Here is a 16,829-nt window from a genome sequence, read left to right on the forward strand (position 1 = left end):
TGTACAGCAGTGCAGAGAAGCTCAGCATAATTTCTACATTTTGTGACCAGGACTAGAGACTAAGGTTTGCCAGCCTACCACACTAGAAACCGTAGCAACTGCGTCCGCCTACCTGATGAGATCGGAGGACCATGGGAGTAGGAGGAGAGCAATGAATGGAGCAAGGTCCAGTGGAGATCCTGTTGAGTGGATCCCAGAAGAAAAATGTGAGATTTGGGTACATGTTGAGTACTGTGGTACTGATCTAGCCATCTAGGTGGGCTATTTGTGACCCTCTATGCCAGGTGAGTGTCACAGTGAAGATAACAATTGTTGCCCTGGATCCCGGCACACTGTGCAAGAAATCGAAGAAAATAGGAACAGAAAATTAAAGATGACACACTCATGTAGTGGTGATATTTTTTTAAAGGCTTAAATACAAACCAAAATTACACCAAGGCAACTTTTAGGTAGCCAATTTACTCTGATATTAAGAATGTTTGATTTTGAATAGTGTTATATTGGAAACCTACCTAAACATCAGATAGTCTGGATGAGATCTGTTTAAGCTCTGGTATTATGCGATTCAGTTTGCTCAAAAAATATTCCAGAAAATCCAGAAGTAACTAATCTTGATTGTTCTTAAAGGCATGTTTATATTGGGAGTGAAATATAAATCAATTGATATAGAAATCACCACGTTATTTTTCTGTCACAAGAGTTATGTATGCTTGTAGTGTAACAATAACTGAATATGTTTTTCCCTCCAGACTCAAAAATTATTTGGGAAGGCACCACACATTATTCTTCTGTTGCAGGAGCTATACTGTGTTCTTCCCTCCTTAAAAAATGGGGGAACCCTTTTAGATCTTTAACTGGTCCCTATGAATGGTCTGTGTTTGGGTGACCAACCAGCAGATAAAATGTTTAAAAAGGACTGAAGTTCATTAATTTTCTTTATGCCCAAAATTCTATATAAGCGATTTTGATGATGGTGACCCTCTATCTCTTCGACTATCCTAGATTCAATAGTAAATAAAGTCTTATATCTGTGAGTCAAAGGTAGAGTACCCAATATGCCACTCAATAAATTTCACAGAGGATGCCATATATAAATTTACTATAGTTCAGAATGTGATTCAATATATTTAGTTGGCGTAGTCACTAAGCATCTACATCGGTATGAACATTTAATATCGGGAATTATAGGCTGCTTCCAGTGAACATTTAATAGTGATCAAACCCCTCCTGACCTTGACTGATTTTACATTAATAGGCATAACCCTTTGTTTGATATTAAGTTGAATTAAAAAACGGTGGTATTGGCAAACTATAGAAGAAAATAATTGTTTTATTATAACAGTTGGGAAGCGATGCAGAACATTGTTCAGGAAGAGGACCCTTGTGAGTTTTGGCACAAGATAATTATGGGTATGCAAACACTCTATAGCTGGGTGGTGTGCAACATCGCTGAATCTTCATTATTAAGGCAGGTTGACACATATTATTGATGATGTGCTCTTAGAATCCATTACTGTGGAGGTGATCTCTAAATAAATCAGGTCAATCATCCCTTGCAGAGCAGATGTTCCTGATTTCATTCCTGCCTGTCTATAGAGGAGAAATCCCAATTGGTGGGCACAATGTTGACACATTTTCTGACTGATCTTGAATTAAATAATCCCCCAAGCTTGGAAGGGAGCTGTAAACAAAAATATTTTTTTTATAGAAGGGTAGTAAAGATAATCGTATATGTCACCGTTTTATTTTACTAATGTATATGGCCCATTTTGTTTGTTCTAAATTTGTTCAGATGTGACTAAGGGCCCGATGTAGGTAAATCTGATTTACCGACTCTAGAATACCGAATTTTACCAATTCGGTATTCTAGATTCGGTAAATCAGATGTAGGTAAAAAATTGGTAATTTTTACAGAATCTGTATGATTTGGTAATTACTGAATCTGTATTTACCGATTCGGTAATTGCCATTAATTCCTATGGACCTTGAGGCCCATAGGAATCAATGTCAATTACCGAATCGGTAAATACAGATTCGGTAAAATTACCGATTTTGCAAGGGGAACAGGGTGTCACTTTGACACCCTGTTGCACCCCTGATTCTGGCTTGTGTGCCATGTGACACACATACATGCCCTTAGGGCATGTCTGTGTGCCACATGGCACAGGTGTACATGCACAGATGTGCATGTACACAGGATTTCGTTATTTACCATGACATAGTATGTCATGGTAAATAACGAATTCTGAAGGGCCTTTGGCACTGTTTACAGTGCCACCTACATGTAGATTTACCGATTCGGTAAATTTACTGATTCGGTATTTTACAGAATCGGTAAATTTACCGAATCGGTAAATATACAGATTCTGTAAATATTGGCCCGCTACATATCAGACACCAAATACCGATCGGTAACGGCCGAAATCAGCCGTTACCGACCGCTATTTGGTGTCCTACATCTGGCCCCAAATGATTAGTGAAGTGAAAAATATTTCATTCCCTTCGAACCGGCAGAATTTAAATGTAGCCAATCCACCACAACAGAACCATGTTTTGTAGTTTGTGATGTGGTTCAAAGATCCATTGTGGATAAAATGTATTTATTTTGTAGACTTTTGATTGTACCTGACTATGGTCCTAACTAGAAAAATGGGAGATCCTGACAAAGCTTTTGCCAATTTCACAAATGTTATCCAGTGATAACTGGGCTGAATTGAAGGTACTGATAAAAGTCAAAATGTCCCAGGGTCATAACACTCTGAGTAAAAGCAAGTTCTTTCAGAGGCTGTAATTAGTCTTATCCACTCTCGCTGAAGCTGGAGTTTGGCAGGCCTGGGCACTTGTCACTGGCCTGGCGATGAGCAGAAGTCTTGGGCGAGGTAACGGGGTCCAAATGCTCCTACAATTGTGCGGGAAGACTTCCTGAGTATAAAGGCTGATATAGAGTGCTCCTGAGTTAGCGTCGTTGAATCGATGCTTTGCTTCCACAGGTCATGACCTGCATTGTCGTACACATCTCCATGGCCCCACCTGGCTTACGGGGGCACAAATAGTGTATGCGGGGTGACAGCCCCTCTGGGTCACTGCCCGGGGGCCAGTCCGCTTCTCGTCACAGCGCTGCGCCAGCCCTCACATCCTGCACAACTAATAACCCAATTTCATACAGAATGCATAAGCCTACTAGTAGCAGTGGTTACCTCTGTCAACCCTTAGTTTACATCCATGCTTCTTCTCAGTGCTTTAAAAGGGAATAAATAAGTGCAGGTACTCATTAAAATGAGCTAGAGGTGTAGTGAGGGGGAGTGGCAAGGGACAAGACATGATGATACTTAACGACTTCTATAACAGTTGAAGCACACACAAAAACACATGATAAATGTGTTTATATAAACAAAGCAGGTTAACTCATTACGCAAAATGAAACAGAAATGCGATAATATGTTAACATTTCCTTTTTTTGCAATAGTTGCACCTTCCTAATGCCATACTGTTAATTGCTGTTGTTTGGCACGATACTATATATTTTTGAGCACGTGAGTAGGAAGAAACTAAAAAAATACCCCCACTGTGAACCAAAGCTCTTATGGCACCAAGCAAATGAAGCAAATCATCATGACCCTTCCCAGAAGATATTTTGTCTCTTCCATCGATCTATCCATTCATCCTTTCATCCTACCATTTACCTGCTGATGGCCACCATGTTACCTTTACATTCTGTTGTCTATTCAGTTTTCATCCATCATTCAGTTTTTACCATTCCGGATGTCCTCCCTTCATATCCAAACCTCTCCATCCATCCATCTTTAAAACTATCTATCTATCTATCTATCTATCTATCTATCTATCTATCTATCTATCTATCTATCTATCTATCTATCTATCTATCTGTATCTATCTATCTAAATATCTATCTATCTATCTATCTATCTATCTATCTATCTATCTATCCTTTCACTCATCCATCTATTTATCCACCCTTTCATTCATCCATCATCCCTTTAACTCCTTTATACCATCCACCCTTTCATTCCATCCACCCTTTCACTCAATCCCTCCTTTTAGTCATCCATCATCCACCTTTTCATCCATCCTCCCTCCCTTTCATTCATCCATCCAATCTTTCACTTATCGACCCATCATCCACCCTTTTATCCTATCAGCCACCCTCTTTCGCCCATCCATCCATTCACTCATCCATCCATCCATTCACTCATCCATCCATCTATTCATCCATCTATACATCCACCCTAGCACACTCATCCATCCACTCACTCACCCACCAATGCTCCCTACTACGTTATTTATGAACTTCTTTCGCCAAGCAGATATGTACACACAAAGTGCCACCCATTTTCTTTAAAATACCTCCTGAGAGAGTCTTGATTCTCTCTTTCGCTTTTTTCTTACAAAAAAGAGGCATGCAAATGCAGGCAAACACACAAACATAAGCAGACACACAAATGACTCACGTACGTTAAAAGCCATGTTATACCCTACCATGGCTTTTTAAATTGCCACTGCCAGGGAACTGCCATGATTCCTGTGTTTGTGCTAATGCACAGGATAGTGTGAATGTGATTGACAGCCTGAATGGTCCCTGCTCTGTCAAGCACATCGTGATGGTGAGCACCGGATATTATTTAAATGAGCCCTGCTGAATAGCTCAGCTGAGGCTCAGATCCGGGCTACAGAAGCGGAGACTTGGTTAACAGACACGTTCCACTCATGCTCAATAGCACTCTCAGCCAATGAGCCCACATTTTCATGAGTGCTGGTACTCTCCTCGGCAGTAGAGAAGTGCTGGTACTCAGAGTGATAAATGTAAGAGGTGCTGGTACTAAGTACCGGTGAGTACCGGTCCATTTAAAGCAGTGCTTCTTCTGAAATGAGGGCCGCATTCACACAAAGTGGATATGGGGGTGAATCGTAGCAATCACTGTAAATGAAAGATTTCCCAATTATTTATAACAGCTAAGCTTGACTGTATGATCATGTTAAAATCTTGCACCATTCTATGGAGTTTTGTGGTACTGAATAAAAACATTGCTGTCCCATTGAGCTGCACTCTGCCTGGTAGATTTTATTTGTATCTGTAATGTTGGAAATGTCATATTAATGTCTCCAGCCATCATAAGAAGGTCTTGCTATGAATCTTTCCCTCAGGCCTTATGGTGGACTTAAAAGTAAGTAAGACGTTGCTTCCGAATGTTTTTTGATGTATTTAAAGTTACTTTTTCTTTGATGTTTTGTTTGCAGAAACTGAATAATTTGTCCTACCTCTACTTGGCTGAGAACTCCCTTGAAAGCGTGCCACTTAACCTGCCAGAGAGCCTTCGTATACTTCACCTCCAGGTACTGTGCAATACAGTAAAGATTATTTCTCAAAGTCTATTCTAAAGCAATCCACAGCGGTTTGAAGTTGCAAAGGCGAATGCGGCTCATTATGTCTTAGTCAGTTAGTGGAACGTCACAGGAATTGTAGGAGCTAAAGGCTTGCATGCCTCTGAGAAGGACTAAAATACAGCCTGACATCATTGTAAGTTGTAACATGACCACAGCGGTGCTTAAACAACAAGTGCAGGGCAGAAACGTTTTAAGGCATGGCTAAGTGGGCAATTGCCCAAAGCCCCTACCTTCTAGGGGACCCCCTGGGAAAGTAAGCCTTCTCTCTTTCTAATTCACCTCTGTATATAACTATATTTGAACCTCTTTTCTTTTCTCTGCCTACTTTTACGTCTGTCTCTCTTTGCTCAGCGTCATTTTAAGGATTTCTGGGGTCTTCAGAAGTACATATCGCAACCGTTTTGCATGAAACCCATTTATGAAAGTTTGTTTGGCATTGTGCGGGATACAACTAGCATGAAAGCGGATAATAAGATTCAAAGTGATTATGGACAGTGGTCCCCAAAGTATGCCTTACCCGGGGGCCCAAAAATCCTTAAGATAACACTGGTGCCTAAAGTTTCTTAAGAGCCCTCCTCAAGCGTTGTTGAATACCATGGTAGCCTTGTTTGGATAGCACCTCACGTCTCTTCCACCAGCTTGCTCTTCCTGTATCTTTATAACAATCTTGCAGATTCTTTTTCAGCCATGCGTTCTCTCATTGTCACTTTTTTTTGTCTTCCTTCTTCTGTCTCACTTTTTTGCCTTTTTCTGGCTCACTCTGGGTCAAATATGAGTGCCAGTGCTCTCTGCCAGCAAACATCGCAAAACTTAAGCACTGCTTGGCAGGGATTGCAATTGGGCCATGTAATTGGCACAATACATTGACAGAGATGTAGCCAGTCAAGAAGGAAAAAGGTGTTAAGTGTTACATTTACTTTATTAGGTATCGTGTTTTTGTTTATTCATATGTATTTCTTCTATGTTTATTATTACTATTGTATTTCTTGTTCTGTTTCATCATACCAGCATGTGCAGCCCTGTAAGTATGCATTTTCAAAGGCTGCATTCTTCAAGTTCTTGTCTACTCCGAGGCTCCAACTGTTGAATAGCTCATTCAACAGTTGCGCTTCGGTGTGGATAGCTGTACTCCAATGTAGCTGCTGTTATCCTGGATTAAAGCAAATCTGGAAGTACCTTTGATGTCTTTGTTTTCAATATAACCAGCACTTCACAAAAGGGTACTACTTGACCAATTCTAAACACTAGCAATAGCCTAGTTTCATGTTCCACTAGTTCCCCTACTATGTATTCATACCGAAGAGACAGTGCATATAGAAACAGAGAACAGATTACAATGGATACAATTTTTAAAGTGGAAGTAAGTACACTACACGTCTGATTTAGAGTTGGGCAGTAATGGAAAATCTTCCAGTTCCTAAGGAATTACTAAATCCACAAGAGAATCCAGTGGTAGATGTCCTCCACCATTAAGAATAGTATGGTGAAGAAAATTCTGCCAGTGGATTCTTAAATAGATTTACCATGATCTCCAAAAACGGAATGATTTTCTATAATCACCAAAACTAACTTAGGTACTTGGGGCATGTTTTAGAGTTTGGCGGATGAGTTACTACGTCACAAACATTATGGTTTTCCCATCCACCTTATTATATGTGCATTATATCCTGCAGCACTTGTGATAAGGAGGATGGGAAATCCTCCACATTTGTGAGACAGTACCGGCCCACCAAATCCCAAATCAGGCCATTGGCATCCAAAAGGGCAATCAGGCCATTTTACTATATTTAATGCCATGTTGTGAATTGGTTGGACTTAAAATTAATTATGAATGTATATTGATCTTCTTGGATCTGGTGATATACTGCACTTGCTGTCATGAACATGAACACAAGGGGCTTGAGTAAGCCTTCCTCAGCCACTGGTTGCTTTAGGTCTCCCTCTTCCAGTCATTACTTGTTTTATGTTATGTTATGTAGTTTTATAGAGCGCACAGCTGCCCCAGCAAAGGGGCGTCCCAGCGCTAATAGCAAACAGAAGCGGAGGCTATCTACAGAAAGATGCCTATAGTGGAGGAAAGAGGTGAGTCTTAATAGCCTTACGAAAAGTCAGGTAATTATCAATGCTGCGAATGTGTATAGGAAGTGAGTTCCAGAGTTTTGCTGCCAGTGTGCGGAAAGAGTGCCCACCAGCACGTACCCTCCTTACCCGGGGAACAACCGCCAGATGATGACCTATCGAGCGGAGTTGGCGGGTGGGAGTATATGATGAAAGCAGGTTAGCCAAGATGCTAGGAGAGGAAAAATTTGAGATCTTAAAAGCAAAGCAGAGGGACTTTTACATTTTTGTTCAGCTGACGGGAATATTTTCCAGGTTTACATTTTGGAGTGGTGAATGCCAAAGCAGTAGTCCATCCCTAGATGTTAGATGGCACCCTCTTGCCGTCTACAAACAAACGTAGGCCATATAGCACATATAAAGAAGTAAAGAGTGTGTGGGCAAAGGTGCTAAAAGTCATGTAAAGAGGGAGTCTGTGTGAAGAGGATGAACCTCAGATGCATCTTGCTAGTTACTGTCAGTGCAATCCTAGACAAGACCCACACCACCAACCTGAGCTTCAACCCCTAACAGCAGAGGCAGTTTCTGCAGCTGCTCAAAGAACATTCTACCCTGCATAGAGCACTCTAGGATCTCAAAAACAGGCACTTGCAAATCAGGCACCAGCTCACCTCTCGTCTGGTGCTGTAGACACCCGGTAGTTGCTGGTTGCCTCTTGCTCTTTTCAACTTTGCTGAAGGATGCCACCCAGCATCCATCTTTTTCCTGCACTCAGAGGTTGTTGCAGTCTCGGGTTGCATGCACAACTGAATCATCATTATTCTACGGTACTTAGCAACTTACCAGGTGTAACATGCTATGTTTTTATGTTTACGTTTCCCAGAGTGTTTATGACTTTGCATGTCTCATTTCTCAAGTGCTGCCCATTGCATACCATTTTGTGAATTTTATTTTAAAAGCAATGTGTGTAATTTCCCACAGAAAATAAAATGGCATGCAAAAGGCACACATCTTTCAAAAACAGAATATTAAAAATAAAACATATGAGACTCTAGTCAAATGTCAGGAGAAATTCTAGAATGTCTGCCACCAAGTTAAATTCCAGATAATAGCACAAAATGTTATGGACAAGGTCACAAAGTGTCACTTTTAAAGACACACATTTGGGAATGATTTCCTGTTTTCTCTTGTTTCTGAGGTTGACTGATCATTTTGATTGGTTAACAGTACACAGTTGGTTTATCTTATGATGGCCGAGATTCTCGTTCTTCAGTATGATCTCCCTTGTCGGTATAGAGATTGCACTATTCTAGGCGCTTGGTAGAATTGTAGGCCTGTTGTGCTTTTTTAATGAAAGTGCTTCTCGAAGGGCAATTGTGTGTGTGTGGTTGTCTGGATTATTTAGTGAAGTAATGCTAAAATTCAGAAGGTCGATAAATGGATGAATAAATAAGAGAGTGCACAGACATAGTCAATTATCCTCCAATGCATCCAGGCACTCTCTCACTGATGCATCCATAAACACCTACATTCGCCTACTGCATTTGCCACTTGTACATGCATTAGACACTCACACAAGCTTGCACTTTAATTAGTACGCACTTTCACTATAAAAAGGTCAGCCACTTGGCAGTGCTTGTTCAACTTGCATCTACTACTTTCAAGGATTAGTAGATTTCTTAACTTGTTAGATGCTATGTTTATTTGCTTAAGAAACAGATGTTTTCTTTAAAGGTTCTGCAGTGTCATAAATTTGCCAGATTCTCTTTCTGTGAGGAAATACACCTTTCAATATTAATTATTCTAGATTATTCCTAAAGTGTTCTGTTTATATAACTTCTTACCACCTTTGTCTTGTACCTTTCTTTCTTTTCTTCCTTCTTTAAAAAAAATCTTTGTATTGGTCTTTCCAGCAGTAAATTAACATACCCAGGCCTCGAATCAGCCTTACAACAAAAAACAATATTAGCATTGTTGATAAAATCATGATGTCCTCAACTAATCATATACCCTATTGTTAGAAATGGGGGTTTCTAGTTGGCAATTGTTTTCACCTTTGTCCAAATAGGGACCCTTGCTTCTAGTCAGGGTAAGGGACTACACTTCTCACCCCCTTGGTAGCTTGGCACGAGCAGACAGGCTTATCTCAGAGGCAGTGTGTAAAGCATTTGTGAACAAATACAGTAATACAGTGAAAACACTACAAATGGACACCACACCAGTTTAGAAAAATAAGTAATCTATACTAGACTTAACAAAAGACCAAATTACAAAAATCCACAATACTGTAATAAAAATATGACATTAAAATTGTAGAAATAGCTTAGTTCAATGTAGATGGTAAATGCGACACTTCATTCTCAAAGTACCTGGGATGCGTCACGCAATACAAACAAAAGGGTGGCAGGGAAGGTGATGCGTCGGTTCCTTGCTTCGGGGGAGGGGATACATCGGTTCCTTACTGCAGCGCTGGGGAGGTGATGCGTCGGTTTCTTACCGGAGAGGAGGTGATGCATCGGTTTCTTACTGCGTTCCGGTTACGATGCGACAAGATGGTGCCTCGATGCAATGTGACGATCCGGTGCAATGCGACAAAATGGCGTCTTTGATGCGATGCAACAACGTGGATGCGATGCGTGCATGCCTGACGGCTGTGCAGCGAAATCGATGAACTTTGGAGCCGCGACAGGCCCACCGAAACACTTCTCCAGTAACGCTACGACGACTTCTGCGGCGGCGGACTCGCTTCTCCGGTGATGCAACATGTTTTGTCTGCGATGCAATGGCGAACAGCTGCGGCATGCTTCTTCAGTAATGCAACGCCAACTGCTGTGGCAGTAACACGCTTCTCCTCATTGCGTTGCGCTTCCAGCTCCCAGCGACTCACAGCCTCTCCCAAAGAATGCCTCACAAACCCAAGTGAGATTGGAATTCGGCCTAAACGACCAATCTTGTGCAAGAAAAGGAAACATAATTAAAGTGTGGAACAGAATAAAAAACGATTATGACAATGAAATGTCTCGTCCTTTAAAGTTAAAGAGGCTACATATTTAGGTATATGCCTTACTACTGAGGTGGATAAAATTAATTATTTAAATTACACCCCCCTTATTGATAAAATTAAAAAAGATCTTAAAAGAATAGACAATCTACATCTATCTATAATTGGAAGGGCAAACTATATAAAAATGAATATTTTTCCGCGGGTTCTCTACCTTTTTAGAGCAATCCCGTTGCTAGCGGGACCTAACTTCATTAAGATCATTAACTCTACTATCTCTAAATTTATGTGGAGTTATGGCAAGATAAGAAGAGCACTTTGTTGGATGTCGCTACCACAGGATAGAGGAGGACTAGCCATTCCTAATGTAGAACTTTACATGTGGGCAACATTAATACAATCTATGGACCCCCTACTAACTGGTAAAAAAATTACGTCTTTGCCCCCAGACGCATATATTCCCTCGATCTATGAGCTTAGCCTTGGTGATAAATGTAAGGGTTTATTTTTAAGACAAGTAGATTCCACGTATTACAGAAAAATTAAATTAAAGACAGTTGTAGATGCCTGGGCCGTGTGGAAAGCTACCTATTTATTCCCACCTTTTCAAAATATACCCCTCTCTGGCATAGTAAGATTATCTCTCCATCTCTTAATGATACTACCTCACAGAGATGGGAACGTTTAGGCATCAACACAGTTGGTGACTTCTTAGGATGTAATGTCCCCACTTCTTTTGAATCTTTCCAAAGAAAATACTCCATTCCCACGTATGATTTTCTCAAATATTTTCAAATTTTGCTGAGCATTCGTAACGTTATACCAACAACAACAACATTAGATAACTTGCCCCTTCTTGAATCTATAGGCAAAAATACTACAAGAATAGGGTCGCTATATCAAATGCTGATGGATAAAACCCCTGATGATCTAGAACGAACTGAACAATCCTGGGCTGTAAAACTGGAAAACCCCAATGTAGATATTGATCTCTCCATTGCTCTCTCCACAAAATATTTTATAGCTTCTAATTTAAAAGCACAATATTATAGAGTTATTTACAATTTATATTACACACCGGCAAAATTATTTACTTGGGGCCTTCGGGTTGATGATAACTGCCCAAGATGCAAACAACCACAGGCTAACCTCATACACATGTTTTCCGAATTCTCAGAACTCACAAGGTTAAAAACCATGATACTGGAGTTTTGGGTCCAGATATTTGGACATCAGCTAAGAGATTCATTAACTCTATATATATTTGGTCATGATGATTCTCTGGGTCACAATAGCGAGGAACAAGCGGTTATGTTTCTGGGATATGCTGTTTTTCGTATCATTCTGGCAGCTCGATGGAAAGATCCAGAACCCCCAACTTTTCAAATGTGGCTAAGTCGATTTGTTTCAGTTTATAAACAGGAAATCGCAATATATGCTTCTAGAGGTAGAAAAGCCAGAGTAGTTGGAGCACAGATTTGGGACCCCATTGCTAGATGGTACGCCAATGAGAGGGGCTAGTCAGATTCTATTAGTGGTTAATCAATTTGACATGTTTCTCTGTTTACCCTGCTCTTCTCCCTTGTATATAGATATTTTGTTAGGGATGTTTTAAACACTTTTTTGCTTTATTTGTATCATTTCAAGTTACGACATGAATTAATAATATTCTCCCTTTTTTATTTTTTTTTATTTGTTTGTTTATTATTATCTGTCTATGTCTGTGAACCTGTATTAGGTTTGAATTTGCCAATAAAAAAAAAAGAAAAAAAAAAAAAAATAGAAATGTCTCGTCTACTTTGGCAAGAAATAAGTCATAACTGCTCCTTAACTACCGCCTCATTTTTAAATCTAGCAATTAATGAGTATGGTATAGCTCCTATCTGGAACTCCATGGTTAAGCAGGAGAGTTTTAAAAAGACAGTAAATAAAATCACGGACTATCTCTCCTTGATAAAGGACAAAGATAACTTTGTTAAAAGACAGCATGCATGGCCAATCGTAAATGGTTTTAAGAAAAAAAAGATACAAACCTATCTGGAAACATCTTGGTCGTAAAAAAAAAAAAAATTTTATCAATGCTAGGTTTGGTATCTTTCCAGGCTTATGCCATTTGGGACCATGTAAAAGAACGGATGATATCTGTTTGTGTAGGCTATGTAAATCTGGTCAAGAAAACATCTTACACCTAGCGTGCCTTTGCCCGAACCTGGAAGCGGAAAGAAAAAGTATACTTAAGAAACTGTTTAACGAACGAGGAGTAAGGACTTGTAGACAGGCTCTAATGGCAACCTTAGATCTAGAAGACCTATCAATTAATTCAGCTTTCGTGAAATTTCTCATATTGGTTCAAAAAAGTTGGAAGCCTGTCTTTGAATAGACTATAATCAGTGTCAAGATGGTTCTACTAAATTAATAATTTTAAGGACAGAATATTTTATTGTCTTACTAGTAGTTTTTGAATATATGCATTGTGTTAGCATTCTATATTTGTATAAGTTTTAGCTGTTTTGTAAGATTTTAATGAATCAAACAAATAAAAACAAATTGAATTGAATTACTTCTAATTTGCTTAATACCCAGTTACATCTTGTATGAATCTTTTGTGCATTCTTAATCACACCCAGTGTTTCCCAACGTTGTCCCTCCAACCGCCCCCTTGTGTATTTCCTGTTTATTGTTGTGTCTTTTGTGGGTTCTCTGTCTTCCCACCTTCTGCCTCTACTGTGTCGGACCATTCCAGCTGATATGTTTGCAGGGGTTCCCAAATATCCCATGGTCGGGACGTAGGTGGCATCAACTCTGCATATATAGTTAATTGCTCCTGGCAGAATATAAGATCATTTAGCCATTCCTAACATTTGGGTGCCCGTCCTCTTCCCCACCTGCAGAACAACCTGCGCTTAGTCAGGAGTAGACCCAGCGATACATACCGTCTGATTGGGGCCTCAAGGTCTTTTGTGTATCCTAATAAGGTGGTAAGCGGGGTATTAGTTACATGGGATCCAGTCATCTGATGCAAGGCTACCTTTAATTCCTTCTCACAATAGATTTCCTATCAATTTGAAGCTTTCCTAAATGTGTTTCTTCAGATAGACTGCAGAGGGGATGAGCACAGCATAGGTTTGGATTACAGGCTCAGGGCTAAATTCTGATCCCTTTGCAAAGCGGAGTTTGCACAGTGATCGTAATTACAAGTTGTGTAATAGTTATCACACCCTAGCAGTTTTACCATATTATATTCTAACAGGTCAAACCTGTGGAAGTGTAATGGGGTAAAATGTCCGGAAAAATGGAAAAATATGCGGAATTTGTTCATTTTTTCATGTTATGAATCATTTCCAAGTAAAAAACTTGGAAAGGAATTTACTTTTCAATTACGCTAAGACACTGTTCTCGTGGCAAAATAAAGTAGGAAAGAATGTTCATTCATTCATCCATCCATTCACTCCACTATCCTTTTCAATCCAACTAACAGACTAACATGTCCACCACTCAAATTAATTTCATATTTCCCTATACTAATGCACCACTAATCCTATTTGGGTTCTGGAGTAGCGTGCTACTCATCGAAAATTGTTTCTGATGCCTCATCAGGGGTACAAAGGGCTATAAAAATGCAAGCCCTTCCCTCTTCTATCTTTTTCAACCCACATAACAGACTCACATATCCACCGCTCAAATTCATCTCATATTTACCTATTCTAATTCATCACTAATCCTTTTTTGGGTTCCAGAGTAGCATGCTACTCGCTGAAAAGCAATTCAATGCCTCGTCAAGGGTAGTAAGAGCTATATAAATGCAATTATAATACAATACAATACCATTCATTCATATCACATTTGGAAAATACCTATCCCGGAGTAATGGTATTTACCACTGTGGTAAATATCCAATCCTTTTCTACATAACTTACAATCAGGGCGTATGTCAGATTGGAATGATGAACTGGCGATTACACTGCTTCTTAACTGGCATTTTGAAACAGGGCCAAAGAAAACCATTCACATAAACTAGGCAGAGAATGTGAAAATGATCTGACAGTAAATTGAACTAATCTCAAGCCAATGAGGTATCCACTGTGTTGCTACACCTCGCAAAAATGATGTTTGCATTTCAGTGCCAGCTGGTGATTTCGGAAAGTGTGTGTGGTACAATTCTCCTTCCAAATTGCAGCAAGTGAATGGTTTTCTTACTAATTCAAGCATGACTAAACAATCAATTTTTCTGTTTTACAGTTCAACAACATCACATCCATCACTGATGACACATTCTGCAAATCTAACAATACTCGTTATGTTCGAACAAAAATGGATGAGATAAGAATGGAAGGCAACCCAGTCATTTTGGGAAAGTATCCAAACAGTTTCACCTGCTTGAAAATGCTTCCGACTGGATCCTACTTTTAATAAATAGGAAAGGTAACACCAGATCCTTTCAAAAGTCACGTACGCCTTTGGTGAAGAAGGCCTGAAATGATCTCTTCAATGAAAATTCTTTACAATTAAGCTTTTCTGAAAAAAAGAACTGCATGGATGTTCTGCAAAGTTTTCCACATTTAATTGAGCTAAATTACCCAGTATGCTATTTTGTTAAAGCTAAACAGTAGCAAAAACTTTTTTTTGCAATATTTCTGTTTTGATGTTGTCACCTTATTGTATGACTTCCTGAAGTTCTGTATGCAAATCTGTATTAAAAGCTGTGCTTTTTTGTCACAGATTAAAGATTTTATGTAACTTCGATTGTTAAATGTTTACTTTTTGTTATTCATTATTGGATCCTGAACCTGGCTACCCAAATTGTCCACTCCCCTCCTAGACCTTGCACTACCCGCAAGTCTTGGCCATGCAAGATTGGCATAAGGGCAGGGTAAGATAAGCCACCTTCAGCTGGTGTGATAGTAGCTGTCGCCTCATCAACCTTATGTGTATTTGTATACTGCACAACTCATCTGGAGGGTATCTTGGCGTGGAAACAGGAGCTGAATGGGCCGAGCCACAGTCGGGCTAGGTGAAGAGCCATGTCTTTGGTTTCTTGCAGAATTCAAGAATTGAAGAGGAGTTTCTGATGTGCAGTGCTAGGTCATTCTAGGTTTTAGAAGTGTAACAGAAGGCACAATCGCAGGGTCTGGTTCTTCTTATACAGTGGGTATGGGTAAATATGAGTCTGTCTGAGAGCGGATATTTCTGGCAGGTTTGTGGAAGTTTATGCCTTTGTTAAGGTATGTGGGGCCAATGTTGTGCAAGGCTGTGTGTGCATAAGGAGTTTGAAGAGTGCTTATCTGTGGACTGGGAGCCAGTGGAGTATTTTAAGGTGGGGCATGATGTTTGAGGAATGTGAGGTTGAGGGCAAGCCTGGCCACAAAGTTTTGTATAGTGTGGTGTGTTCTGGTCATCTTAGCATTGATTCCAACATAGAGTGTGTTGCCATAGTCTGGCTTTCTGGGGAGGAGTGTTTACATGACTGTACTGTGAGTGTTGGTGAGGAGCCTTCTTGAAGATCTTAAGTGTGTGAAAGCAGGAGACAGAGACTGCGTTCACTTAGCTGGTCATAGTGAGTTGGTTGTTGATTACTATTCTGAAATTCTCTGCATGGGTTTCCAGGATGTGAGTCTGAGTTTGGCAGGGCACCAGATAGAGTCACGGAGCAAGGTGTCTCTGAGACTTGTGGTTTTCATCCATCTGGTGACTTTGGTCACACAGGAGGAGAAATTGGTACTGTGTTTGGCGTCTTATTGAAGCGGGGAATATGAACTGGGAGTTATCAGCATAGGATATGGCATTGATTCCATGGGTGCAGATGATGCTGGCGAGTGGGGTCCTGTAGGTGTTAAAAGAGGGGGTAGAATGATGATCTTTGTGGAACTCTGAAGATGAGGTTGGATGCGTCCGGGGGAAGGATTGAAGATGATGACTGGGTGCAGCCACTCAGGAAGGAGCAAATCCAGTTTATCTCCTCATCTGGGGCAGCTCTGCTCTTAAATGTAACTTAGGGTGGATGTGAGGAAAACATTTCAGAGCTGGAACTATCACCTACCCAATAAATGTCAGGCCTTGTTTCGTGGACGTCCTACTGCCTCCTATCACAAAAGTATTAAGGAGGACCAAAGACATCTAATTACTTTAAATGCATTGCTATAAACCAGATTCTAGCTATTATAATTTAAAGCAATGCCTAGTCTATGCTAATTCTATACACACCAGGTCACAAAGGAAATTGACAATGGGTGAATGGAATGGCACAGCAAAGTCCTAACATAAGAGCTCTCCAACAGGAGTCAGGAAATATAATATTAGGCAAAAATGTAGGCGCTGATTAGTCACAACACAGATTACAGTCACGATATTCAAAGAAAGCCAAAACGTC

General features: G+C 40.1%; 1 protein-coding gene across 2 annotated transcripts in view; it reads left to right on the plus strand.

Moving 5' to 3' along the window:
• OGN (osteoglycin) overlaps nucleotides 1-15,203 on the plus strand; it is a 67,246-nt gene extending 52,043 nt beyond the window's left edge. For both annotated transcript variants that reach the window (XM_086938939.1, XM_086938940.1), the window contains exons 6-7: nucleotides 5,257-5,352; nucleotides 14,702-15,203. In XM_086938939.1, the coding sequence (XP_086795065.1) occupies nucleotides 5,257-5,352; nucleotides 14,702-14,872 (267 nt within the window). In that variant the 3' untranslated portion in view covers nucleotides 14,873-15,203. The remainder of the gene's footprint in view (nucleotides 1-5,256; nucleotides 5,353-14,701) is intronic.
• Nucleotides 15,204-16,829: the final 1,626 nt, after the last annotated feature.

This window comes from Lissotriton vulgaris, chromosome 9, assembly GCF_964263255.1.
Source record: "Lissotriton vulgaris chromosome 9, aLisVul1.2, whole genome shotgun sequence".
Classification (NCBI taxonomy): Eukaryota; Metazoa; Chordata; class Amphibia; order Caudata; family Salamandridae; genus Lissotriton; species Lissotriton vulgaris.